The sequence below is a fragment of the Zonotrichia leucophrys genome, chromosome 10 (genome assembly GCF_028769735.1).
Source record: "Zonotrichia leucophrys gambelii isolate GWCS_2022_RI chromosome 10, RI_Zleu_2.0, whole genome shotgun sequence".
In the NCBI taxonomy this organism is placed as follows: Eukaryota; Metazoa; Chordata; class Aves; order Passeriformes; family Passerellidae; genus Zonotrichia; species Zonotrichia leucophrys.
In genome coordinates, this window is record NC_088180.1 from 18,946,730 (window position 1) to 18,972,197 (window position 25,468).

A 25,468-nucleotide genomic window follows, 5' to 3' on the forward strand; every position below is an offset into this window, starting at 1 on the left:
ATCCAAAAGAGGATTTTAGTGGGAAGAAAGAACCAGATGAGAGATTTACCAGCACAGAGCAGGGCTGATCACTGAGAGTACTGAGGGAGAGATTCACTCTTCTCTCCTGGCCTTGGCTCTGCCTCAAAACTTTTCTTTTGCTTTGGGAAAATCCTTTAACTCCATTCATTTGGAGGTTATAAAAACTTTCCCTCTCCATAGACATATGTTGAAAATTACATTTATTAATTATTTTAATCTTCTATAAATTTTCAACAGGAGTGTTAATTATTCGTTTCCTCTCTGGCAGCACATTGCAAACCTCAGCTTGACACAGGGAACTTCTTTTTCCAGACTTTGAATGACAGCACTGTTAGAAGCGCCCCAGAAATTGGAAAATTCAGCGATGCTGAGCAAATTGAGGGGAAGGAGATGGCAGAGGATCAGCTCTGGAGTTACAAATGTGCTGTGTGGGTCATTTTTTTATTCCCTCTTGTTGATTTGGCCGCTGTTGAGGGAAAGTTGAGATTTTCTCCAAGTGTTCAGTGAAGCCCTGTGGATATTGCAGAGCTCTGCACACACCACCAGGTTCTGCTGCAGGAATAAATGCAATTTCCCTGCTGCAGGGCCAGTAAGGAACTGCTTACCATGTTGTGTGTTCAGGAGAAAATCCCAGCCTGTGGCCACACTTCTTGGTGCATTTCAGAGCAACTGGCAACTTATTAGTCATGGGTTTAAAACCCAGCTCCTGCTCGTGGTTTTTAAAGTGAATAATTTCACTTTTTCTCCTGATGGTTTTTCTTTTTTTCCTTCTTTCCTTTTTTGTACAAGTTGGTGTTGATGGATACTTGAGTTTTCCAGGCATTTTGCTCTCTTGCAAGATTAATGACAGGGATATAAAACTGATAGGGAGGGGAAGGGATTGGATTTCTAATGGAGTTAGTCTGAATTTTCCCAACCTGGGCAAAAACTATTTGATTGCTTAGATCACTTTCCTTAATTTGCACTCCTGGTTTTTGCACCCCTGATTTCAGCTTTGCTTTTACAGCAGGAGGATGAGTGCAAGGAAGAGTTTCAGTATCCATCTAAAGATAGCTGCTAAATGCTCAAAGAGGAACAAATAAAATGACCAGAATCTTTCAGAACGTGGGGTGGGTTTTTTGTCTTTCGCAATCCACGATCTTTCAAATTAAATACAGTTAAAAAAAGCAACCACAAGACAAACCCCAACAACAACAAACCCCAAACAAGCAGAAAAAAAGCCCCAATCAGGCCTGGAAATCAAATTCAGGTTGTGCAATGTTCTCCTGTTTAGTTCAGACAGATTGTTTAAAAATAAAGCTTCGATGTTGCTGTCATTTTTTTCCCTCCCCTCGCTGGTTTTGCCATTAAAGCCTCACTGATGCCCTTTGAGCAGCTTTTGGCCTTGGAGAGGCAGCTTGGGGTGGTAATTTCCCTGGGAAATGGCTTCAAGGATGGATCCCTGCTAAAGGTGCTCAGCCTGAGGGGTTTGGCTCTCAAGGACTCCTGGCAGTGCAGCAATACTGGGATGACAGAGCACAAATTATGCTGGTTTTGTGGAACTGGGATGGCAGAGCACAAATTATGCTGGTTTTGTGGGAAATGCAGGACTCTTGTGTAGCTGATTAATATGATTAAGTAGAAGTTGTTTATTGTTTACATTACACATATATTTATAGATTGTACAAATGACTAAGCACACACTTGTTGATTGGTGTCTTTGTCTTGTTCACTCATTTGCTGTTTGTGTTTCTTGGAGTAGATGATTGGTTCTGCTCTAGGTGTTTCAGCCTTCTGTTATCTAGTTTGTGTGGCCTTGGTATTCGGTGTCTCAGCCTCTTCTTTCTTAATTTAGCACAGTTGTTCTAATAGCTTTGACAAATTGCTGAGGTTTTGATAACAAACTTGGCTGGTGCCCACTGTGGCCTCACCCTTGCAAATAATACATTGCTGGATTTGTGGAGAAAAATCCAGTACTAAATTGTGCCCAAAATTTTTTGGTAGTTTCAAAAGCAATCCTGTTAAATAGTATGGAATAATAAATATATCAAGGCAGTTGTACAGGGAGAGCTGCTCAGCCCAGGCTGGTTCAAGGAAAGGTAAAAGGGAGGAACAGGGAATTCCATCTCTGTCTGTGCTGTGGGCAGAGCCTGGTGTGGGGGCAGGAAGAGCCTTTCCCACCCCAGCTGACTGGGGAGTTTGTTGTTGGGGAATGCAGGGAGAGCCCCATCCTTGGAAACAACCCCAAAGTCAAACACATTTTGTGTGAATGCCCCAGCTCAGCTGCTCTGCCCAGATCCACAGTGCCCACGTGCTGCTGGAGACTGGGAGCAGGAGAAACACTTCCCACTGTGGGATGCTTGGAATATTCTCTCTGAGCCTTCTTTTTTCTCTTTTTTCCTCACTTGGATGCCAGAAATGCTGCCAGGCAGGCAAAGGTGAGGGGGATGGAGAAGCACTCCTGGTTTATTCCTTGTCTCATCTCCTTTTGCTAAATTCAGTGAATATTTTCATATGTATTTTTTTAAACCTGGTTAGTTTGGAAGTCACATCACTGCAGTCTTGGCTCCAGTGAAATCAACCCCAGAATTCCCAGCTTTCCCAGCAGCTCAGGTGTAGCCACTCTCCTTGGGAATGCTCCCCAGTTTTGGCTGGAATCAGTTGTGTTTTGCCTTGCCTGTTGCTGTAGCAGTGTTTGCAGAGGTGTGTGTGGTACCAAGCTCTGCCAGAGCAGCTTTTGGGAAAGCTCTGTTAGGGCAGCCAGGATGAGCCCAAGCCTCTTTGGGATAATTGTTTGTGTGCTTTGCCTTGGGTTCGCTTTGTTTTTCTAACTCTGCTGCCAACACAAAGAACCAGGGGAAATAATTCTGAGTAAAATTTCAATTTTCTTTATTTTTCTCTCTCCTTGACAAATTAAAAAAAGAGAAATATTTCATTTCACCAAAGCCCTGAAGTGTTTCATTCGGGTCATTAGGAAAAGCAAGGGAAATGAAGGGTTAGACTTCAAAGGAAGTGCCTGGGGGCAGCTCCCATCCATCCAGGGTGGAGGAGACCCTGCTCCAGCCTTTTCCTCTGCTGGAGAGGAGCTGAAAGCTCTTGTCCTGCTTCCTGGGAAGCTTTGCTAGGAAAAGGCTGTTCTGGGGTTAGGTGAAAAAATGAGCTGCAGGAGACACAGGGTAGATGTAAAAATAAAAATAAGCAATGCTGTAAAAACTCTATACTTGCTTTCAAGCTGCAACTTGGAAATGAAAGTGGAAGTCTGGGTTGTTTGTAAGGGTTCCTGAGCTTTATATAGACATAGTTGATAAGTTTACATAAATGGTATCTATATTGATTTGGTCACAATGAAAATTCATCTATCTGTGTCTTAAGAGTCCAGGTTTATTAACACACATTTTAAGGTGTAACACCTTTCCAAGCACAGCAGATTTGGCTGAGAGCTGTGCAAACCCTGCTTGTTTAGGACATGTCAGTGTTTTCAGTACCACTGAATTGTCCTGTTCTTGCTGGCTGAGGCTTCTGTCTCTGCCTCCTAATCAACCATAAAATAGTAAAGAAACAATTAAAAAATCCAGATATCCAGAAGTAAATCCAGAGCAGAGCTGTTGCATAAAACAGATATTTGTTGAGGATGCTTCATCAGGGCCTGAAGGGGCTCCAGGAGAGCTGGAGAGGGACTTGGGACAAGAGATGGAGGGACAGGACACAGGGAATGGTCTCAGACTAAAAGAGGGTGGGGTTAGATGAGATTTGGGAAGGAATTGTCCCCTGTGAGAGTGGGGAGGGGCTGGGCTGGGATTCCCAGAGCAGCTGGGGCTGCCCCTGGATCCATGGAACGTCCCAGGCCAGGCTGGACACTGGGCTTGGAGCTGCCTGGGACAGTGGGAGGTGTCCCTGCCACGGCAGGGATGGCACTGGATGGGCTTTAAGATCCCTTCCAACCCAGACCAGGCTGGGATTCCATGATTTTACTGCTTTTGGAGGGAAATCCTTGCCCTGAGGATGGGCGCCAGCGGTGGCTGGGCAGCTCTGGGTATTGGTGACTGTGGCAGGCGTTTGTTGGTGACCGTGCCAGGTGTTTGTTGGTGACCGTGCCAGGTGTTTGTTGGTGAGCGTGCCAGGTGTTGGTGACCGTGCCAGGTGTTGGTGACCGTGCCAGGTGTTTGTTGGTGAGCGTGCCAGGTGTTGGTGACCGTGCCAGGTGTTGGTGACCGTGCCAGGTGTTTGTTGGTGACCGTGCCAGGTGTTGGTGAGCGTGCCAGGTGTTTGTTGGTGACCGTGCCAGGTGTTGGTGACCATGCCAGGTGTTGGTGACCGTTCCAGGTGTTTGTTGGAGGCCGTGGCAGGGCAGAAGCAGCCGTGTGTCCCTGTGTGAGTGCAGGCTCCCAGCCCTGTGTCCCCTGTGCAGGTCCCTGGATGGAAGGCTGCAGGTGTCCCACAGGAAGGGGCTCCCCCACGTCATCTACTGCCGCCTGTGGCGCTGGCCCGACCTGCACAGCCACCACGAGCTGCGCGCCATGGAGATGTGCGAGTTCGCCTTCAACATGAAGAAGGACGAGGTCTGCGTCAACCCCTACCACTACCAGAGAGTGGAGACCCCAGGTACAGCACAGCCCTGCCCTCCTGCCTCTCCTGCAGCTGGGGCATCTCCCAGGGCATTCCCAAGGGATCCCTGCCATTCCCAGCCTCTCCTGCAGCAGGGGCATCTCCCAGGGCATTCCCAGGCACAGTGGGTTTATTATTGGTGATAATCCCTTACTGTATGGAGTGGGATAATTTATGAACCTGCACTCAGGGGGAAAATATCATTGGGAATTGATGAAACCCAAGTGAGCAGGTTCCCAGTGTGCACATAAGTCACAGCAGCAACCATGGCAGTGTTCTGTGCATCCCTCACTGCTGGGGTTAAATTCAGGATAAACTGTTGAGCTGGGTCTAAGAACAGCTCCAAGCTTCCTGTTCTGGAGTCTCCTCCTGCCTCTGGAAGAGACTTTGATCTGCAGGAGCTTCTGCTGCATGTCAGCACAGATCTGCAGAGCCAGGCAGGATGTTTATGCTAATCCCACCTGCCTGCTCCATCCTATGGGAAACTCATGCCTTGGGAATCATGGGGTGCTCCATCTCCTAAATGGTGTTTCCAGCAGAGCTGGAAGGGGGCACAGAGAGCAGATGTGCTCAGATCAGCTCTATCCCATTCCCAGCTGGGAACAAACAGCATCCTCACCTGCTGCTGTTATTCCAGAGGCAAACATCAAATCCTGTCCCTTAACGAGCCCTGTGTTTGAAGCTGTCACTGCAGCCTGCTTGCTCCTGTTCCTGCTGTTTCCCTGCCCTCACTGCTGTTCTCTGGCAGTGCTGCCCTGTGTTTGAAGCTGTCTCTCCAGACTGGTTTTTCCAGTTCCCTGCTGTTTCCCTGCCCTCACTGCTGCTCTCTGGCAGTGCTGCCCCCGGTGCTGGTGCCGCGGCACACGGAGATCCCGGCCGAGTTCCCGCCCCTGGATGACTACAGCCACTCCATCCCAGAGAACACTAACTTCCCTGCAGGTATCGAGCCCCAGAGCAACTACATTCCAGGTACCTTGTGTCTTCCATAGGGGAGCAGAGGGAAGGGGCAGAGAGCACAGGCAGTCCCAACCTGGCAATCCTCCTCTCCAGCGTTCCTCTGGAGCTACACAGTGCAGCAATAGCTGGGAATTGTAAATGGGGCACTCAGCATGTTCACGGCTTGGTTTTGTTGGGTTTAAACTCACCTCTGCATTCAGTGGTACAACCTCAGTTTATTGTGAAATCTAAACTGGATGTTTCCTTACTGGCTTGAGATTTGCATGAAATTCAGCCGTTTTGAGTAAAACTCTCCAAATTTCTGATGGAATTGAGCTCTTCTATTTATGTATCTATTTTACAAGCAATTTACACCTTATTTGCATGGACAAGTTATGCAGCTGCACTCCAGGAGAGGAGAAATATGTGGACAGAAAACTGCCTCCATGGCTTAAAGTTTCATGGGACTGAAAATCCGGATTTTTTTGTTTTCCCCCTCCTCTGTTATTCACAATGGATATGGATATCATCCTGGCTGTGCTGGCTCCTCCTTCCAGCAGCTTGAGAAAGAAAAGTAATAAAAAAGAATTTGAGCTCCTTGTGAATGACAAAATGAATGGTTTTGGTGCCTAAAATGCAGAGTTTTCAGTTGCACTGACAGTGTGATGGTTTTGTGCCTCCAGAGACCCCTCCTCCAGGCTACCTGAGTGAGGATGGAGAAACCAGTGACCACCAGATGAACCCCAGCATGGATGCAGGTGAGTCACCTTTGGGGTTTTAATTTAGTGGCTGTGTCCCAAAGGAAGTTCAATGTCCAGGTTTTCTCTCATTGCCACAAAAAGAAGTAGCCAGGTTTGGAATGAGGGTACCCAATTAATGTTCAGATAATCCATATATTATGTTCAAATAGCCCATATTAATGTTCAGATGTCATGGACTTCCCTGATTATAGGAAAAAAAAATAAAGAAACAGCTCAGAACAATGTGAAAGGAAATGTAAAAATGGGCTGCACCCCCTGTCTGCATCCGTGGCACATCCAAGTGCAGATACTGAAATTATAGGCCCAGAATTGGTGGCAAATTTACATGATGGAGGATAAAATTCTGTGACAGCTTTTTGGTCAGGTCTGTGTAACCTGATCCAATACTCCATTGTCCCATACCAGCAGGATTTGGGATATAAATGTTATGGTTTTAATTTTATTTTGTCTGGCAGTGTACACCCAAGCTCTTTAATGCCCAGCTAACTGGGTTTGTCAGGATGATACCTGAAAGCAAAACAGCCAAGTGCTGCTCAGTTTGGGAAATTAATGGGTTAAACTCCAGTGAAGTCCCTGTGAAGGGGCAGCAAGCTGATATTTGAGAGCTCCTGTAAGGAGCAGTGAATGTGAGAGAAGCTGCAGTGTCAGAAATGAGGCTGCAGTGAGCACTGGGCTGTCCCTCCAACAAGCCTGGGCAGCCCTGCAGATCCTGTGAATGTTTTTCCTGGTGCAGATTCCATAGCAATAATTTCCCCTTCTTGATTTTCAGGTTCTCCAAACCTATCACCAAACCCCATGTCTCCAGCACACAACAACCTGGGTAAGCACACGATCCTGGCAGCTGTAATTACAGCCAAGAGGGTGACATTTCAGTGATGCTGTGGAAGTTGTGCACTTCTTGCAGTATTCCAATGGTTTGAATGTGCCATAGGGCAGCTTTGGGTTGGATGTGAGCAGGGAATTGTTCCCTGGGAGGGTGGGGAGGGCTGGGATGGAATTCCCAGAGCAGCTGGGGCTGCCCCTGGATCCCTGGCAGTGCCCAGGGCCAGGCTGGAGCACCCTGGGACAGGGGAGGGGGTCCCTGGCCAAGGCAGAGGTGGAACTGGATGGGGTTTAAGGTCCCTTCCAACCCAACCTGTCCTGGAATTGTGTGATTCTGTGAGACTGAGCATGGTCTGAGCACAGAGGAGTGGAGGAGGTTGGTTGGTGTGGGGCTGGAGAGCCCAAATAAGCAAGGAATGTGCAGGAATGCCAGGGAATGGAGAGGTCATGGCCAGCATTCCTGAGGTGGTGCTGGTGGGGGAGATGCACAAAGCACAGATCTGCTTTTCCTCACCCAAACCCAAATCACTCTGCAGCCTGGAGTTGTTTCCCCTGCAGCTCCATCCTGGCACAGGGAGCACATTCCAGCCCCAAGGGCTCTGCCAGGCCATGGCTGGCACTGGGACAGAGCAGGGCAGCCCTGAGGAGAAGGGAGAGCTTTTGTGGCTCTCTCTGCACCTCTGTGATCTCCAAAGTTCCAGCCTGTCTTTTCATTCTGATCTCCATCACTCTGAGCTCCTGGCCTGTTTGGATTTGCTGTGCCATAAAAATCCCTCCCAGCTCTGCCTGGCTGCAGGATCAGCTCCCCAGCTGTTCATTAAGGCAGCAGACAGAGCCCACTGGAGGCTCCTCTGGAATAGCCATGGCCATAAAGTTTACATATGCTTTTAATCCTGGCACGCAGGACTTTGACACTGCTCCAACATTTGTCAGTCATTGGCTGACTTTTGGATATCTTGGGGCTGTTGAACAGAGGATTTCTTCCCCCCCCTCCTTTTTTAATATTGCCATGGTGATATAAAACTTTTATTTCTTTAACTGCTACAGCCCAAGAAGAAAATGCATGACTGAGACATTTTTATTTCATTTTTCTCAGGGAGAACTGATGAGATTTTCTTGCAATTTTTCCTGCAATTCTTCCTTTTTTTTTTTTTTCAACTTAAAAAGCCAATTCTGTGTAACAAACTCAAGCTGGCAAGTGGTATCTGCCTTCCATAAGGCAGAGAGGAGTTCCTAGGAAAGAGAGCCCTCATATCCTTCCTGCCAGGGACACTGCTTGGTAACACATCAGATGTCTCAGGTGCTGTCTGGGGACAAAAAAAGGAGCAGGTGAAGCTGGTAAAGCATGAGGAGTCTCTTTGTAGTCTGAGGAGCAGACAGCAGAGGAGCAGTTTAATTTAGCAGCATTAAAAAATGCCTTTGAATTCTTGCAAACCATATTTATTGCTCTCAGGCAGGGCAGGAGCTTCCACAAATGAAGAACTTCTTGTTGCTTTTAATTTTATTGTAAATTTTTGCCTTTGAGGAAGCTACGAAATAATAAATGAAAGAGCAGCTGATCCACACTTAAAAGTGTCCAAGGGCAAAATTGCCATCACATGAGTGTTGTAAATGGTTTATCTGCAGCAAGGAGCTGCTCTCAGGGAAGTCAGACCTTCAGCCTGATGGTCCCAGCCCAGGAAGGAGCTGCTGGTGAGCTGTGCAGCACTCCTGTCATTCCTGGAGAAGCAAACTCCACTGGCTGGGGCTGGACTTTGCTCTGCAGGAGTGCAGAGAGGCTTTCTGTGTGTATCTGGAGGAAATGGAACAGAAATCCAAACCCCAGCAGTGTGTGCATGGAGGAGGTTTCTCAGCTCTGGAGCAGAACGGGGGCTTTGCCATGAAGAAAACAATGTCCCAGGATTGCTTTGTTTGTTTGAGCAGAGCTACCTGAAGCTTTTAAGACAGTTCACTTTGTGTAAACTGAACTTTGGACCCAAATCCCATGGCCATATTCCAGGGAGTAGCAGAGGCAATAAAGCAGCACAAGGCAAACCAAGTGTGACACCAGGGGCAGGGTTACCTCCAGGGCCACGACAGTTTTCCATGGCAGGCTGAAACTGGGATGGAGGGAGCTCAGGGAATTTCATCTTTCCATTCCAGGCACAAAAGTGTTGCAAGGTAACATATTGGGATTTAAAAAAAAATTCTCCCTTCAGTTTGTGTTGGAGTTGGAAGTGTTGGAGTTTTGGTTCCAAATTACAGTTGTCAAGTTTTCAGTTGTCAAACAAAAGCTTTAAGTGGAAGTCGCAAGATCCAAGGATCTCTTCCCGATTGCTGAAACACAAACTGAGGGAAATACTAAAAACAAAATGAAAGGAGAGCTGCCAGCATTCTGTGGGCACTGGGAATGAAGTCAGGGATTGGGGCTGGCTGAGGAGCAGCCCTGTGGTCACACAGCCATTGTTGTTCCGAGGGGGCCATCCCTGGAGCACAGGAAATCCATTGTCAGGGATTGCCCCATTGAGGGCCTGGCGCAGGAGCTGCCAGAGCAGGGAGCACATGGCCCTTGTCACATCCCTGTCCCCGTGTCCCTGTCCCAGGGCACAGCCAGCCCTCCCTGCTGCAGGGGGAAGGGAATCTCCTCGTTCCCAGGGAGGGGGCTGGGGTTGGCACAGCTCAAACATCCCTGAGCTGTGGCCACACTGCCTGGAGCCAGGGTGACACCCTCCCTGTGTCACAGGGCAGCAGAGCACGCAGCAGAGTCTCCCCAGGACTTTGATCTGGCAGGGAGGATGCAGGGCTGGGACCATCCCAGGGCCCAGAGGACACTTCTGACAGCAAAGCTGTTTCAGAGTCAAGGCTGAAATTGTGCAGAGTCGATTCAGGCAGGAATTGCCTGGGTTTCATGTATCCTCCTTTATTGATTGTGTACCCCCACAGGGCTCTTTGGCTTTAGCAGAGCTGCATTCTCTTCCTTTTCCCCAAACACTGAAGCCATAAATTGAAAATGAATATTTAGGACAGCTCTAACACAAGAGAGAACATGCCCATCCCACAGCAGCTTAAGCTGAGGTTTAAAACTACAAATCAGAGGAGAAAGCAGCATCATTAAAAACTTGGTTGCAGTTTTTAGAGACAAGCTTTTCCTCAAACCAGGATTTGTTGGTTTATGTCTTTCCTCAGGCTGCAGATAAGCCAGAAATAAAATTTCTGTACATCCTTCAGTGAGGAATCCACAGTTCCCTTGGGCCCCAACGAGGTGGAGGTGGTTTCTGAAGGAAAGGACCACAAAACCATGGAGAGGTTTCAGTGTTTTTATAACTTGAATAGCACCAACCTGAGGGTATTACTTAAGGATCAACACAAGTTGATTTTTCTGGAGCTGAGCAGCCTTTTGATTAGAAAAGCACTTGCTGTGGAGTAAGAGCCCAGTCATGTGGAACTGATGTGTTTTCTTTGGTGGGTGCTCTCACCTTGGGAGGCTCTGGGCAGAGCTGCTGTTTGCTGGGCCTCTCTCCAAACTCTGCTGGGGCCACAGAGCCCACAGCAGCCCTGAGGTGGCCACAGCTGCTGCTGGAAAACTTCCTGCTGTGGCAGTTTCCAGTGGGAACACCAAATGGGCCATGCAGGAGAAACAGGCAGGGACAGTAAACTTGTGTTCCTCCTGGATGTGTGAAATAATCTGTTTCTATCAAAGAGGGGCTCGCTTTGAGCTGTAAAATTCAAATGTGAGGAAGTGGCAGGTAAAAGAAGCTGGGGATGAGTACAAGCTCCAAATTTCATGGATTTCGAAGCCTGCTAAGGATTACAGAGTTCCCCAGATGTACTTCTGTTCAGTTCCTTATTTGCTGTCAGCAAAGCGTGTAACAAAGCAGAAAGCAAAGTGATTTTCCTGATTAATGGCTACTTTGGGAACTCTTCCAGCAGTGGAGAGGAAGCCAAGGTGCCTTTTGGCTGCTCCAGCCTGTGCCTGAAGGTTATGGAGTAACAGGTACAGGTGAGAAAAGGCTCCCAGACCTCTGCAGAGACCCTGGTCAGTGGGAGAGGAGGCTGGGGTGGTGAAAACCTGTCTTGGATTTTTTTGGAGTTGATCTCTTAAGCCCCACATTCTCCTAAGCCCTGCAGGAGCAGCAGATGGGAAAAACCTGGGTTTTGCTGTGTGATGTTAACTCCTTGGCCAGATGGGAGCTCTTGTGTTCTGTCTTTAAGCACCATTTGAATGGGGATGAAGTGATGAACTGGGGGGAGGGCTGCAGGGAATTCTCCTGCCCTGGATGTGGGGAGCAGCACTCAGGAATTGGCTGGGTCTGCTTTGCAGTCCCTGCTCCGCTTGGCTCTCAGCAGGGCTGGCACCTCCCTGGGCTGCATTTCCAGGAAATTCTCCTTGAGCCTTGCTCTGCTGGAGTCTCCTGGGCTTCAGCAGAGCAGTGAAATCACTCAGTGCTGTCTGAGTGCCCACCTGCCTTCCTGAGGCTGCCCCAGCTCCCTCTGCTCCTCAGCTTCAGCCCCTTGGCTTCGGTCCATGAGGCAAACCAGGACCCCGGGGGGAGAGCTGAGCCTCCACCTGCTGGGAAAATGGATTTTCCTCTGGTGCTTTGAGATCCAGTGCACTGGGAGAAGGTTTTTAAATCACTTTGATTCCACTGTTAAAGGCAGTTTGGGACATATTTCAGCCTCTACTGGTTTCACCAGTGCCAGAGAGGTCACAGCAGGGTCAGTGAGAAGGAAAGTTGGATTTACTGGTTGCAAGTGCACAGATTTAGGGTGCAGCACACCTGTGCTATGGACAGCAGGTCTGTGCTTTATGCTTGCCAAGATTTTCTGCTCCTTCCTTTTCTTTGTTTCCTTAAGGAACTGGCTGCCTAAAAGGGATCCCACATTTCATAGTAAAGCTGAGTTTATTTATTTAATTTCCCCCAAGTGTGAGGCTGCTCAGTGACACCCCACTTGCTGAGTGAGTAATGCCTTTGACTATCTGTGATTGCTCCACGTGCCAGAAGCTCCAGGGCTGATGTCACCTCCTTGCTGTGGTCCATTAAAAAGAAACCCTGGTTGAAGCGAGCCTGAGGAATGAAGCAGAACAATATTCCAAACCAGCTGGGTTGTATTTTTTCCATCCCCCTTTCCCTTGCTGTGGCTGATCTGGCGTTTGTTTGGTGCAGACCTGCAGCCCGTCACCTACTGCGAGCCGGCCTTCTGGTGCTCCATCTCCTACTACGAGCTCAACCAGAGGGTGGGGGAGACCTTCCACGCCTCGCAGCCCTCCATGACCGTGGACGGCTTCACCGACCCCTCCAACTCGGAGCGCTTCTGCCTGGGGCTGCTGTCCAACGTCAACCGCAACGCGGCCGTGGAGCTCACCCGGCGCCACATCGGTAACGCGCTGCCCCAGAAACCCCTCCTCAGAAACCCCTCCTCAAATACCCCTCCTCAAATACCCCTCCTCAAATACCCCTCCTCAAATACCCCTCCTCAAAAACCCCTCCACAGAATCCCCTCCTCAAAAACCCCTCCTCAGAATCCCCTCCTCAAAAACCCCTCCACAGAAACCCCTCCTCAAAAACCCCTCCACAGAATCCCCTCCTCAAAAACCCCTCCACAGAAACCCCTCCTCAAATACCCCTCCTCAAAAACCCCTCCTCAGAACCCCCTCCTCAAAAACCCCTCCAGAGAATCCTCTCTTCAAAAACCCCTCCTCAAAAACCCTTCCACAGAATCCCCTCCTCAAAAACCCCTCCACAGAATCCCCTCCTCAAAAACCCCTCCTCAGAATCCCCTCCTCAAAAACCCCTCCACAGAATCCCCTCCTCAAAAATGCCTCTAAAAAAACTCCTCCTCAAAAACCCCTCCGTAGAAACTCCTCCATAGAAACCCCTCCTCAAATAGCCCTCCATAGAAACCCCTCGTCAAAAACCCCTCCTTAAATACCCCTCCATAGAAACCCCTTCTCAAAAACCCGTCCATAGAAACCCCTCGTCAAAAACTCCTCCTCAAAAACCCTTCCTCAAAAACTCCTCCACAGAATCCCCTCCCCAAAAACCCCTCCTCAAAAACCCCTCTACAAAAGCTCCTCCTCAAAACCCCTCCTCAAAAACCCCTCCTCAAATACCCCTCCACAGAAACCCTTCCTCAAATACCCTTCCTCAAATACTCCTCCTCAAATACCCCTCTACAAAACCCTCTGTTAGCTGGTTTAGAGCCCAGGGTGGGAATATCAGGCTGATCCTCCATACAACAACACTAATTGTGATTTTTCACATAATTGTAATATAAAAATGCACCAAGGAACGCTAAAATTGCTGCATGTCATAGAATTTAAACCATTTCACACACTGTGTATCTGGAGGGATGTCAGGGATAATTGTCTGTGTTCTTTTCCCCTCCTGCACGGTTTTATTTTCTGAGTGACCTTTTATAAATGGAAACTGAGCTCCTTGATTGTCATCTCAATTTCCACTTTTCCTCCAAGGTCCCAGCCAATTTGTTCTCAGTGAAACTTGTGCTAAGTGGAACATCCCAAATTTCTGCAATTTTGCTAAAAGTCAATTGCTTGTTCTTTACTGTTTTCTGCTGACTCCTATCAAAAATGAACCCAATTTTTGTCCTAATTTTGCTCCCCTTTCCCAAGCAATCAGAGAATCCTCCCTTTTGCACAGGAGGATCTTTTCTCACTTGTTTTGAAGATTATTATATTCCAATCCCCAGAACCCACCAAGATTCAGAAATCAGATTTTAAATGCAGCAGAGTCCTTCTGCTCGGTGGAAGGATGAAAGCAGCACATTCAAACAGGAATCTGAGACCACATCAAATGTTTATTTGAGCAACAAAATGTATTCTTCAACTTGGTTCCTTTATTAACTGAGATTTTAATGATTTGTGGAAACACCTATGGGCAATGTATGTGTCCTGGTACACAAAGTCATCTCCAGCAAAAGGCCAGAATTTGGAAGTGCCTTGGAATTCCATTGTGAATCATTGAGTAAATCTCCAAACAGTTGTGTCCAGCTGGGATGACTTTCAGAAGAAATTATGATTTTCATGTGTTAACTGATAAAACACTCATATGGAAACTATCAGTGTGCATGGGTTGGAGGGACCTGGCTGGGGCTGGAGGTACAATTCCAACTGGAGCTGCTGCTCCTGCCTCCCTCAGCTCGCCTGCCCATGGAGCAGTTTGTTGGAATGTCCAGTGGGACAGAGTTTCCATCAGTGGTGGCTGAGCTGCTGGTTTAGAGCTGGATCAGGGAGCTGTCCCAGCCCCGGGTCAGCTTTTCCCCATGAGGGAGCCATCCCAGCCTCGGGGTCAATTTTTCTGGGTATTTTTCCTCCTGAGGGAGCTGTCCCAACCCCAGGGTCAGTTTTTTCCCCCATGAGGGAGCAGTCCCAACCTCTGGGGCAGTTTTCCCTGTGTTTTTCCCCCTGAGGGAGCTGTCCCAGCCCCTGGCGCATTTTTCCCCCCTGAGGGAGCCATGCCATCCTTGGCGTCAGTTTTTCTGTTTTCCCCCCTGAGGGAATCGTCCCAGCCCCTGGGGCAGTTCATTTCCCCTGAGGGAGCCATCCCAACCCCGGGGTCAGTTTTCCCTTCTGAGGGAGCTATCCCATCCCCGGGGTCAGTTTTTCCCGGTGTTTTCCCCCCTGAGGGAGCTGTCCCAACCCCGGGGTCAGTTTTCCCCCCTGAGGGAGCTATCCCATCCGCGGGGTCAGTTCATCTCCCCTGAGGGAGCCATCCCAGTCCCGGGGTCAGTTTTCCCCCCTGAGGGAGCTATCCCATCCCCGGGCTCAGTTTTTCCCGGTGTTTTCCCCCCTGAGGGAGCTATCCCATCCCCGGGCTCAGTTTTTCCCGGTGTTTTCCCCGGTGTTTCCCGCTGACCCTCGCTGTGTGGCAGGCCGCGGCGTGAGGCTGTACTACATCGGCGGGGAGGTGTTCGCCGAGTGCCTCAGCGACAGCGCCATCTTCGTGCAGTCGCCGAACTGCAACCAGCGCTACGGCTGGCACCCGGCCACGGTGTGCAAGATCCCGCCAGGTAAGGGCACACACGGCCCCGGCACTGCCCTGCTCCGGGCACTCCGGCCCGCTCTAAAATCATACCGTGGGTGCGGTGGGATGGGTTGGGTTGGGTTAGGTTGGGTTGGAATGTCCCCTCCCACACCTGGCACTACCTCATGCTGCTCCAAGCCCCATCCAGCCTGGCCTTGGGCACTTCCAGGGAAGGGGAGCCCACAAATTCTCTGGAAAATCTATTTTACTCTTTTAGAAGCCGCTGGACAATTCCAGCAGGGCACTTTTATAGCTTAAGGGATGGAGGTACTGCTGAAGGAAGCTGCTGTGGAGCCTCCAGTAGTTACACTGCGTTCATCTAACAGAACAGAATCTTAGCACAACTTAGAGCTGAATCTGCCCCTTGTTCCTTCAGTGTTTTATCAGCCCATTGTTGTATTGTAATTATCTCACAGACACATTGATAATTTTGTTTGTGCCTCTAAGTAATGGTAAGAAATTTCTCTTGATTTTAGATTCACCCATATAGATTTAAATTGTTCCTAGTTTTCTGGTCTCTAGTAAAATCCTTTCCTCTGTGTGAAATGGTTTGTTCTAAAGAAATCACATTTGCAGACACCTTGTTGTTCTGGTTACAGTCTGGAGTTTTTGCTGAAACATTACAAGATAATTTATTTCATCTACTTGGGAAGAAAAGGCTTTTTTGTTAGATAAATGCAAAAAAGCTAGTAAGAGAGGAGATGCTGTTTGAAATGGAATTTAGTTATTTAGCTAAGCTTACACAAGCTGACTTTTTTACAGTTAAAAGCCTGTATATATTTAAAAACTGAACTTCTTTGTTTAGAAATATTTGAATTCTTTTCTTTTGAGAGGAGATCCATACGCTCCAAGCTCTGGCCCATCCTAATGGGTTTCCTTTCTCAGATGCAGCTGCCAGTGCTGCAAATTATGACTTAATTCCCCACCACATCACAGGAGTCCACCCTGGCTGGAGTCAACATCTGCAGACATGAAAAGCCCACATTTCCGCTCAGACCCAGCTCAGGCTCAGTTTTTGGATCCAGCTCTCCCCACTTTTGCCACAGGCTTTGGCCGCCTGCTCTTCAAATCTTTGCTGGGTTTGGAGCAGTTTCTTCATTGCCTGGTTGACAGGATCGAGTCATTGCCTCCCTCCCCCATGGGGAGACCTGATCCCAAGTGCTCCCAGGGGCTGGGATCCTGCACTGGGATCCTCCTGGAGTTTATTCCTCCTTCCCTGAGCTCAGCCTGGCCCTGGCACTTCCCCCCTTCAACCTTCCCTTCAGGCTCCCTGGGACTGCAGCCCTGGGCTCTTCCCTGCTTCCAGAAGTGGGCAGTGCTTCCTGCAGCTGCTGTGGTCACCCTTTGCTCCACACCAGAGGAGTCCAGCCCAGGAGAGGAGGCTCACAAAGTGATTTTTAGCAAAACACAATTCATCCCACTCCAAATGTTGTTTTTCAGCCTTGGCCCATGAGTAATCCCAAAGGAGCCTTAGCTGAGTGCCTGGTTTCAGGGTTTTAACTTGTTTATGGTTATCTGGGAGAAAGCAAACGTAGAAACACTTTTTAAAGAGTGGGGCATTTATTTATTTATCTGAACTCTGAAGGATGTTATTATATTTCACCTTTTTCCCCTAAGAACAGTTGGATAAGTTGTTCTCAGTTGTTTAGCTGGGGCTAAACATCAGGGGAAAAACTTGTGTTTTGAAAGGAACATGTTTGGCACATGATAGTGAAACTGGAGAGAGGATTTGAGCAGGAGCAGCCCTGGCACCAGCCCTGGCACCTCTTTAACCCTCAGAGCTGCTTCCTGGAGTGTCAGAGTGGTTTCACTGCAGAGCTCCCCTGTTCTGTGACAGACTCAGTGTCAATCCAGCACAGGGAGCTCCTGTGTTCAGCCTGTGCATTCCTCCCCTCCAGGCCTGCAGGGATCTCTGCTGGTGAGTGCTCAGTCACAGGCAGGCTTTAAATGCAATAGGAAGGAAATGGTGTCCAGGAGAGAGGAGGTTCCACAGGAGGATCCCAGGCCTGGTCTCTCCAGTCCCAGTCTGCTGGGGGGCTCCAGCATTCAGAATTCTCCCTGTGAAAATGTGGCAGCGTCCATTCCTGTCCCTGGGCTCTGAGGACATGGCAAGGCAGCCTGGGATTCTCTGAAAAGCCAGAATTCTCAATGCCACCGAGCCAACGGCGTGTCCCTGCTGTGTCCTTTCCCCCAGGCTGTAACCTGAAGATCTTCAACAACCAGGAGTTCGCGGCGCTGCTGGCGCAGTCGGTGAACCAGGGCTTCGAGGCCGTGTACCAGCTGACGCGCATGTGCACCATCCGCATGAGCTTCGTCAAGGGCTGGGGCGCCGAGTACAGGTGGGGCCTCCTGGGCTGCTCCTGCTCTGCTCCCGGCTGGGAGAGCCCTGCAGAGCTGCCAGGGCTGTCTGCAGGGGGGACAGCCTGCTCAGGAACAGCCTGCTCAGGAACAGGGATGGGCTGTGCCTATTGGGAATGGCTCAGGGATCACCCCGAGCCTGCTCCTGCCAGCTTCAGCTCCCAGCTGGGAGAGAGAGCCCTGCTCAGCTCTCATTGCTGTCTGCAGGGGGGACAGCCTGCTCAGGAACAGGGATGGGCTGTGGCTCTTGGGAATGGGTTGTGGATCACCACAGGCTCTGCTCCTCCTCTGCTCCCGGCTGGGAGAGCCCTGCAGAGCTGCCAGTGCACATCAAGGGGAGAGCAATCAGGGATGGATGGTACAAGCAGGGGAAATGCAATTCAGTGGCAAATGGGTGTTGTTTTCTGAGATGGAAAGCTGGTGAGGGTTTAAGCCCAGGGTGATGTGGAAACACTGGACTCTGCATCCTTTCAAGCTGTGGCCCCACTCAAAGCTCCGTGGGGTCGCTGCCATTCGGGGGCTGCTCTGCTGCAGGAGGGGGAGAGGCCTCAGGAGCAGCTGGGGCCCAGGCCCTGCACGTTGCTCTGCCACTTTCTTCATTTCTCCAGATGTTTGGAGTCCATTTTGTTTTGAAATCGTCCTGAGCTGGGGCCAGAGCAGCGCAGGGCTGGCTCCCAGCCAGGCCCTAATGAGCTGCAGAGGAGCGTGACTTACGGAAAGGCAGGGATCCCTGCAGGGCAGGGCTGCTCTGCCCATCCTGCTCTCCCTGGCACAGAGTTCTCCATCTGATGCAGAGATGGACATGTTCTGTGGAGCACCCAGAGGGCCATTCCCTGATCCCTGGTTCACCTTTGAGCAGTGATGGGGGTGTTCAGTGCTCCTCTGTTCCAGGGATCTGGTGCAGGGAAGGGGGAGAAGCCTGTGGTGGACAGGGACAGGGATGGTGGTGGGAGCTCAGGGCAGCCCCCCAAGCACAGGGTCAGTCCCCTTTTCACCTCTGGCTGTCCCTGGTCCCCCAGATTTCAGGTTCTCCCTCCCATCACCAGATTCCAAGGGCAGTCTGTGGGAAGTGGGGCTGTAAGGCAAGGCTGTTTGTCCTGCTTTGTAATCTCCCTCCTCCACAGCAGCTGTCCCTGCCTGGAACAAGACCTCGGCCATGCCTCAGCAGAGGAGGGAGAGCCCCTGGCTCCATGTCTTGGTCTCCCTTTCCTTCTTTTGCTCCCCATCTCTGTGCTTTGCCTTCTGGACATACCTGTGGGGCCTGGGCTCAGGGAGAGCGACAGGAGGGGAACAGGGATTTGTGCAGGGGAAGGTCAGAGCAGCTGAGCCCCGGCCCAGCAGGGCCCATGGATGCAGGAAGGGTCTGCAGGGCTTGGGGTGAGCTCTTCCCAGCACTTCCACATTCTACTAAAACCCAAGGGTGCAGTGAAAAGTGAATATCCTTGTCTTGTGCATAGGGAAACTGAACATACTTGGTGAACACAGACCTTGGTGTCTAACTAGGAAAGGTCTGCAAAGGAAAAATGGGTTTTGCTTAGATCAACACCTTCTTTCCCTTCAGGGAATCAGCTGCCTGTTCCCAGGAATCTGAGCAGCAAATAGCAAGCTGCTCCTGTGGGATCATAACAAATACGGAGGGACAGGGTGGGTTTTTAAAAGAAATGAGCAGTGCAGGGCAGAGGCTGAGGCAGAGCAGAGCCACTCCTTTGGCCAGGGGGCTGTGGAGGCAGCTCAGGAGCTGGGAAGCCTGTTGTGTTTGCTGAGGTCTGTCAGTCACTGTGGTGTTGTGTGCTCTCCCTGGCAGGAGGCAGACGGTGACCAGCACTCCCTGCTGGATCGAGCTGCACCTCAACGGGCCCCTGCAGTGGCTGGACAAGGTCCTGACACAGATGGGCTCCCCCAGCATCCGCTGCTCCAGCGTCTCCTAAGGAACCCCTGGGGCCCTGGGGAACGAGGACTGCAAGCCCTTAGCAAAGGCTTAGTAAACAACTCCCCAGTTACTCAAGCGATGAGGAAAAAAATCTGCTTCAAAAACAAACAGAAGTGGGTTTTCTTTGTTTTGTTGTTGTTTTTAAATACCCATTTAAGCCACTTCCACTGAAACTGTCGGCACTTTGGTCGGGCTGCAGTTGGAATTTGGAGCTGGAGTTGGTGAGGATGAAGAGCTGGATGTTGTTTCAGTGGAGAGCAGGCACTGCTCACCTACCCCCAGGCTGTGTGTGGCACAGGAGCCATCCCAGCTGCCAGGAAACTTCCCCTTGCCTCACACTGCTCCAGGCTCTGCAGCATCCCAGGAACACCAGAGCCTGAGGGCTCCAGGGTGGGAACACCAGAGCCTGAGGGCTCCAGGATGGGAACACCAGAGCCTGTGGGACTCTGGGATGGGAACACCGGAGCCTGAGGGCTCCAGGATGGGAACACCAGAGCCTGAGGGCTCCAGGATGGGAACACCAGAGCCTGAGGGCTCCAGGATGGGAACACCAGAGCCTGAGGGCTCCAGGATGGGAACACCGGAGCCTGTGGGACTCTGGGATGGCTCCTGCTCTTGAATTCCTTCCCCACCCACCTGGTCCACACCGGTACTGCAGCAGCAGCGGGAAGGAGGCATTTCAAACACCCAGAAGAAGGAATTCCCCAGGAATGTTCCGAAAAGGAAGGAATTTCCCCCCCTGGACTTGCAGCAAGCAGGCAGAGCCTTGCCTGGTGCCCAGGGACGATGCCCCCAAGGATCAGCCTGGATTCACTGGAGCCAAAGCCCACCCGGGGGCTCTCTGTGGTGTTGCTGCAGCGATGTCTGACTGGAGCTGCTCCCAGAGGGAGGATTGTCCCTGGGGAGCCGTGCCTGGAGCATCAGGCCCATTCTGTGCAGTGTGTCTGCATTCACCCAGCAGCTCTGGGCTCTGCTTTCCCAGTCTGTGCCTCTGCAGAGCCCGAGGGGCTCCTGCCCAGGGGGAGCAGGGCTGGAGTGTCCAGGCCTGGCTGTGGAGCAGCCCTGGAGGGGGAGCCCGAGCTGTCACGTGCAGCAGCCAGGACATCTCAGACACCACCAGCCCTCTGTGCTGTGGGAAACTGTTCCAGCTGATGAAAGTGCTCTAAGATGTGTTTTTGCCTGGAGGAATTGGGACAGTGTGTATTTACTTGTATTATAAAATGTTCATTTTAAACATACATGCTCCAGACTGTTTAATATTTTTTATCCCTGCAGCAACTGTCGTGGCAAACAATTTCCACAACTGGAAAAAACCCTTAGCACTTGTTTTTATGGTTCACATTTGCCAAATAAGTCTCATAACTTTGTCAGTGCTGTCCAATTATCTGTTTCTTTATATCTGCAGTGAATATCTTATGCATTTGTGCCAAAATATTAGAGGGGGAGGGGAGAAAGTGATAATCAGTTTCCTATGGAAATCTTTTTTTTTCTTGTTTTTTTATCTATGAAAGACAAACAAGCTGGCTGTGGGAAGGACTGACTGGGATGGACTTGAGGATGGTTTTGATAAAGCTTTAGTCCTGCAAACTTCTGTGGGAGTGCCCTGATCCACGGGGGGAGCTGACTGGATCAAACACCAGCAGGAATTTCCACGCTCCTCCCTTGCCAAGGCTCCTTCTCAGAGACCTCTGCCAGCCTCTCCTGCTTTGGCACAGCCTGGCACTGCTGGAGTGAGGGGACCCAGTGCCACCAGGGCAGGTCCCAGCAGATGGAGGGATGTTTGGGAGCTCCCTTCCAGAGACAGGAACTGCCTTGTTACACATCTGCAATGCGAGGAGGACTCTGATGGTGGATGTGCTCCTGTCACAGGACTCTGGGATCTCCTCTGCCTGAATCTGGACTGCAGCTGTTGGCTGCAGCACAGCACAAGCAGCACTGGAGGCTTTTGGATGTTTGTTAAATTCTGCAGTGTGTCTGATCTGAGTTACAGGTCTGCCTGCACAGACTGGGGCAAGAAGAGATCTGTATAAAATGGGAATTTTTGGGCCTTTTACAAAGCAGGTCTGTTGTCACCATGGATTGGTTCAGATACAGGTTTCTAACATAGCTGTAAAGAAAAGTTTATCCTGAATTTTGTAGAAATATTTGACTTTTGGCTGTTTAAATGAGAGGGGGAAAAATGTGCTCTGTAAAATGGCTCTGGGTTTCCTCCATGAGTGTCTGATTTGCTTATTTTGGTGACAAATGTTGTTGTTGTTTTTCTCATAATGACAGAGGAAATTGGACTTGGGTGCCTCCTGCATTAACCACAAAACGCCCTCTGAAATCCCAGAGGGATTACAGGTGATGGTGTGAGCAGGAGCCCAGCCTGATCCTGAGGGCACAAGTGGGAATAAATCCCAATTTAATATGAAATCTGCACACGGAGTCACCTCCTCAGCCACCCTGGATTTCCGCTGGGAACCACAGCTACAGCCCCTTGCTAAAGGATAATTAATTGCTGACCAATATTAATTGAGGCCTTTTGAAACCCAGGATTCAGATGATGCATAAAAACTTTGCTTAATCTCCCCTCATCATCTCTTAAGTGAAATGACTTCCAGTGGAAAATGTGAGCTGGCCCAGCAGTGCAGTGAGATAAAGGGGAGATTATCTCCACTCCAGCATTAATTTCCTCTCCCCTTTGTTTGCTGCTCCCTGATTCACGAGAGCTCTGTGGGTTCTGGAGTCCCCTTGGGGAGCCCAGCAGGGCCCTGGGCAGGGCTGGGGCTGAGCCAGGGATGCCCACGCTGCCCTGGATGCCCACGGTGCTGCAGGTGAGGTGAATTCCTGTTCCCGTGGCCAGGGAGCAGCGATTGGGCTGGCACTGCTGGGGGCAGCCCAGGCTTTGTTTGATTTCTCCTAGAACTGATTGAAGCAGCTTTGGTGTGGAGCTCAGAGGGATGGGAGCAGCCTGCCCTGGCTCAGCTTGCAGCTCCAGGCTGGAACTTGCTCTCATTTCATGGCAGGCTGGGCTCGTTTCTCCAGGATTTCACCCGGGTTTGTTCCTCCAGAGTCAGCAGCAGCAGGACCTTTGGCTCTTCCCTTGGTGTGGCTGCAGAGCACAGGACACCCTGTGCTTTCCCAGGCTCTGGTGGTCTGTTTATTGTTAATGTATTGAATGCAGGTTGTATTTTGTGTTAAGCTTGTCTTAGGAGTAATCCAGTGCTGCCCATTTGACTTAATCTCCAGCAATCAGTGTGCAGATGCACAAAGAAGGAGAAATCCCATGGTAAGGCATTTCCCCGGAGCTCTGGCTGCCCCTGGGTGTCAGGAAAAGGCTGAGGGAGCCCTGAGTTACTCACAGTTTCCTCCCCCTTGCATCAGCGTGGTTGAACCCTGCAGGATCCTCTGTAGGTGAGGGATGTTCAGTGGTGGCTCCTGTGCCTTGAGCTGCTTCCCGACTGGAAAAGCAGGAAAGCCCAGCCCAGGAAGGGCTTCAGCCGCATGCACAGCACCCAGAGCTCTGAGGGTCCCTGAGGGGCAGCAGGATGGAGTTCCATGGCTCTGCTAAGCTGGGGTGAGAACCAGCCCCTCTCTGCTGGTGGCCTGAGAGGTGTGCTTGAGAAATTCAATGTTTTTTACTATGTGCCTGCTTTTGTATTTATGTGTCTGTCTCGAATATTCAGATGAATCCAGTATTTAATTTTTAGCAGAAGGGGCAATTAAGGACTCAGAGTATTACATCTTGCATCTGCTCTTTGCTGATGATTGCTGGAAATGAGGAGTTTGTGATGTGAGACCAGAGCTGAGCACAAACTCCCCGAGCCCTCGGTAGCCGCGGTGCTGCTGCTGCACCAAGTCGGGGTCTCAGAAGGGCCCTTGGGGCTTGATGGGGCTTTAAAAACCAAACCTGGTTCTCCAGAGCTGCTTGGGTCACCCTCTGCCCCTTCTGGAGCTGCCTGGGTCACCCTCTGCCCCTCAGCCCTGCCTGGGTCACCCTCTGCCCCCCCAGCCCTGCCTGGGTCACCCTCTGCCCCTTCTGAGCTGCCTGGGCCATCCTCTGCCCCCCAGCCCTGCCTGGGTCACCCTCTGTCCCCCCAGCCCTGCCTGGGTCACCCTCTGCCCCTCCAGCCCTGCCTGGGTCACCCTCTGCCCCCCAGCCCTGCCTGGGTCACCCTCTGCCCCTTCTGGAGCTGCCTGGGTCACCCTCTGCCCCCCCAGCCCTGCCTGGGTCACCCTCTGCCCCCCCAGCCCTGCCTGGGTCATCCTCTGCCCCCCAGCCCTGCCTGGGTCACCCTCTGCCCCCCAGCCCTGCCTGGGTCATCCTCTGCCCCCCAGCCCTGGCAGTCCCTCCTGTGCTCCCCCAGCCCAGCTGGGTTCCCCGTGCTGGCTGTGCTGGGTGACCCAGCCCTGCCCCGATGGATCCACGGGAGCTGTGAGTCCTCCCTGGCTGTCTGTCCATCCTGCCCTGCCCTGCAGCATTACTGCCTTTGTTACTCCAGGCCTGTCCCATGTACGCCCTCCCTTTCCATGTGGAACTGTAAGGTCTGTTTTTGACATTTTAATAAACTTTGATTTGAAAACTGAGGCTCGTGAGCACATCAGGCTGTCGGAGGAATGTATGTAAGGACACCAATGGACAGTTTGGGGTGTTGCCATGACAGTGATTGGGACACAGCAGCATCCTTAGGTTGGTGCAATCCCAGTAAAGCACACAAGAGCTCAGTGACAGGTAAGACCCTCCTTCTTTTTACAGCTGGGACAGTTTTGTTCAAGAATTTAAAGTCAAATATATATATAAAAAAATTGCATTTAGTTCTTTTAACTAATGGGACTCAGGGGTGAGTATAAGTGGAGTTCTGTGCTCCAAGGATTTACTGTTCTCCAGTAGCACAGTTGAGTATTCACGGGAATGCCACTGGAATTCCATGCAGGGACCTGGGGAGCTGAGGAGAGCAGGAGCTGCAGAGGAGCAGTCGCTGCTCTCCTGCAGTGCCCTGTCAGGAGCAGACCCCGAGTTCCTGCCGTGTCTCTGGGTGGGAGCTGCAGACACGAGTGCAGCCAGTCAGTCCTGGAGAAAGCCCTGAGGAGCAGAGATCGCACCCTCCCTCCCTGTGAGCCGTGCATGGCTGCCCTGTGCTCCTGCTGGGAAGGTTTTCCTCATTTCCCCAGGCTGCGGTGCCGCTGCCCGGGGCAGAATTCCCAGGCCCATGGCGGGCAGGGCAGGGCAGGGACAGATCCCGGCACTCCGTGGCCTCGGGGCAGCCCCGGGGAGGCTCCAGGGCACACCGCGATCCCATCCTGCTGTGAACTCACGGCCCCCGAGGCTTTCACTGGAATTCTCTGCTTTTGGGCTGTGTTTCCTGACAGGATTTACGAGAACACTTTTTCCACTCGGGTTTGCAGCCACGTGGTGCTGAAGGGTCTGGTGCAGGCTCTGTGCTGGGCTGGCCAGAGCTCGGGCAGGCTGCAGCGAGCCCGGGCAGAGCTGGGGGCTCTGCTGGGCCCCAGTGTCCCCATCCCTGCTGGACACGGGAAGGGAGGAATTCAAACCCTCAGCCAAAACAGAGTGAACTGCCACGGCCTGAGCGGGTGCTGCAGGCCGGGCTGGGTGCCAGGGCTGGGTCGTGGCAGGGGAGTCTGTGCCAGCCCAGGAGCACCGGGAATGTCTGAGCTGGGAATGCTGCAGCAGCACCAGCCCTGGGCTGGCACAAGGACTCAAACCCGGGGCTGTCCCTGCCCGTGGCAGGGTGGGACTGGGGGCCTCTAAGGGCACTTCCAACCCAAACCACTCTGGGATTCTGTGGAACCAACTGGGAATTCTACACAAAGAGAAACTGAGAGGCACAAATTTGCTCTTCCGCTAATGCCCCTTTTATTCATTTCTGTAACTTCTTATTTTGTAAAGAAATTCCGTAGCCAAAACCAAAGGGTCTCTTCAGAAAAACCCCAAACAACCCACAAAAAAAATAAGCACCAGCAAAGTAAACCTTGATTTTAAACCACAACACAACAACCTCAAAGGATCATTAAATTATTTCCCAGTGTGTTCA

At 51.0% G+C, this 25,468-nt stretch overlaps 1 protein-coding gene across 4 annotated transcripts in view; it reads left to right on the top strand.

Moving 5' to 3' along the window:
* Positions 1 to 23,451, top strand: part of SMAD3 (SMAD family member 3) — a 73,242-nt gene extending 49,791 nt beyond the window's left edge. For 2 of the 4 annotated variants that reach the window (XM_064722724.1, XM_064722721.1), the window contains 8 exons: positions 4,409 to 4,602; positions 5,440 to 5,574; positions 6,225 to 6,299; positions 7,072 to 7,122; positions 12,269 to 12,481; positions 14,994 to 15,131; positions 17,340 to 17,484; positions 19,308 to 23,451. In XM_064722724.1, coding sequence (XP_064578794.1) covers positions 4,518 to 4,602; positions 5,440 to 5,574; positions 6,225 to 6,299; positions 7,072 to 7,122; positions 12,269 to 12,481; positions 14,994 to 15,131; positions 17,340 to 17,484; positions 19,308 to 19,431 — 966 coding nt within the window. In that variant the 5' untranslated portion in view covers positions 4,409 to 4,517 and the 3' untranslated portion in view covers positions 19,432 to 23,451. The remainder of the gene's footprint in view (positions 1 to 4,408; positions 4,603 to 5,439; positions 5,575 to 6,224; positions 6,300 to 7,071; positions 7,123 to 12,268; positions 12,482 to 14,993; positions 15,132 to 17,339; positions 17,485 to 19,307) is intronic. The other 2 variants (XM_064722722.1, XM_064722723.1) reach the window with 2 other exon arrangements.
* The last annotated feature ends 2,017 nt before the right edge of the window (positions 23,452 to 25,468 follow it).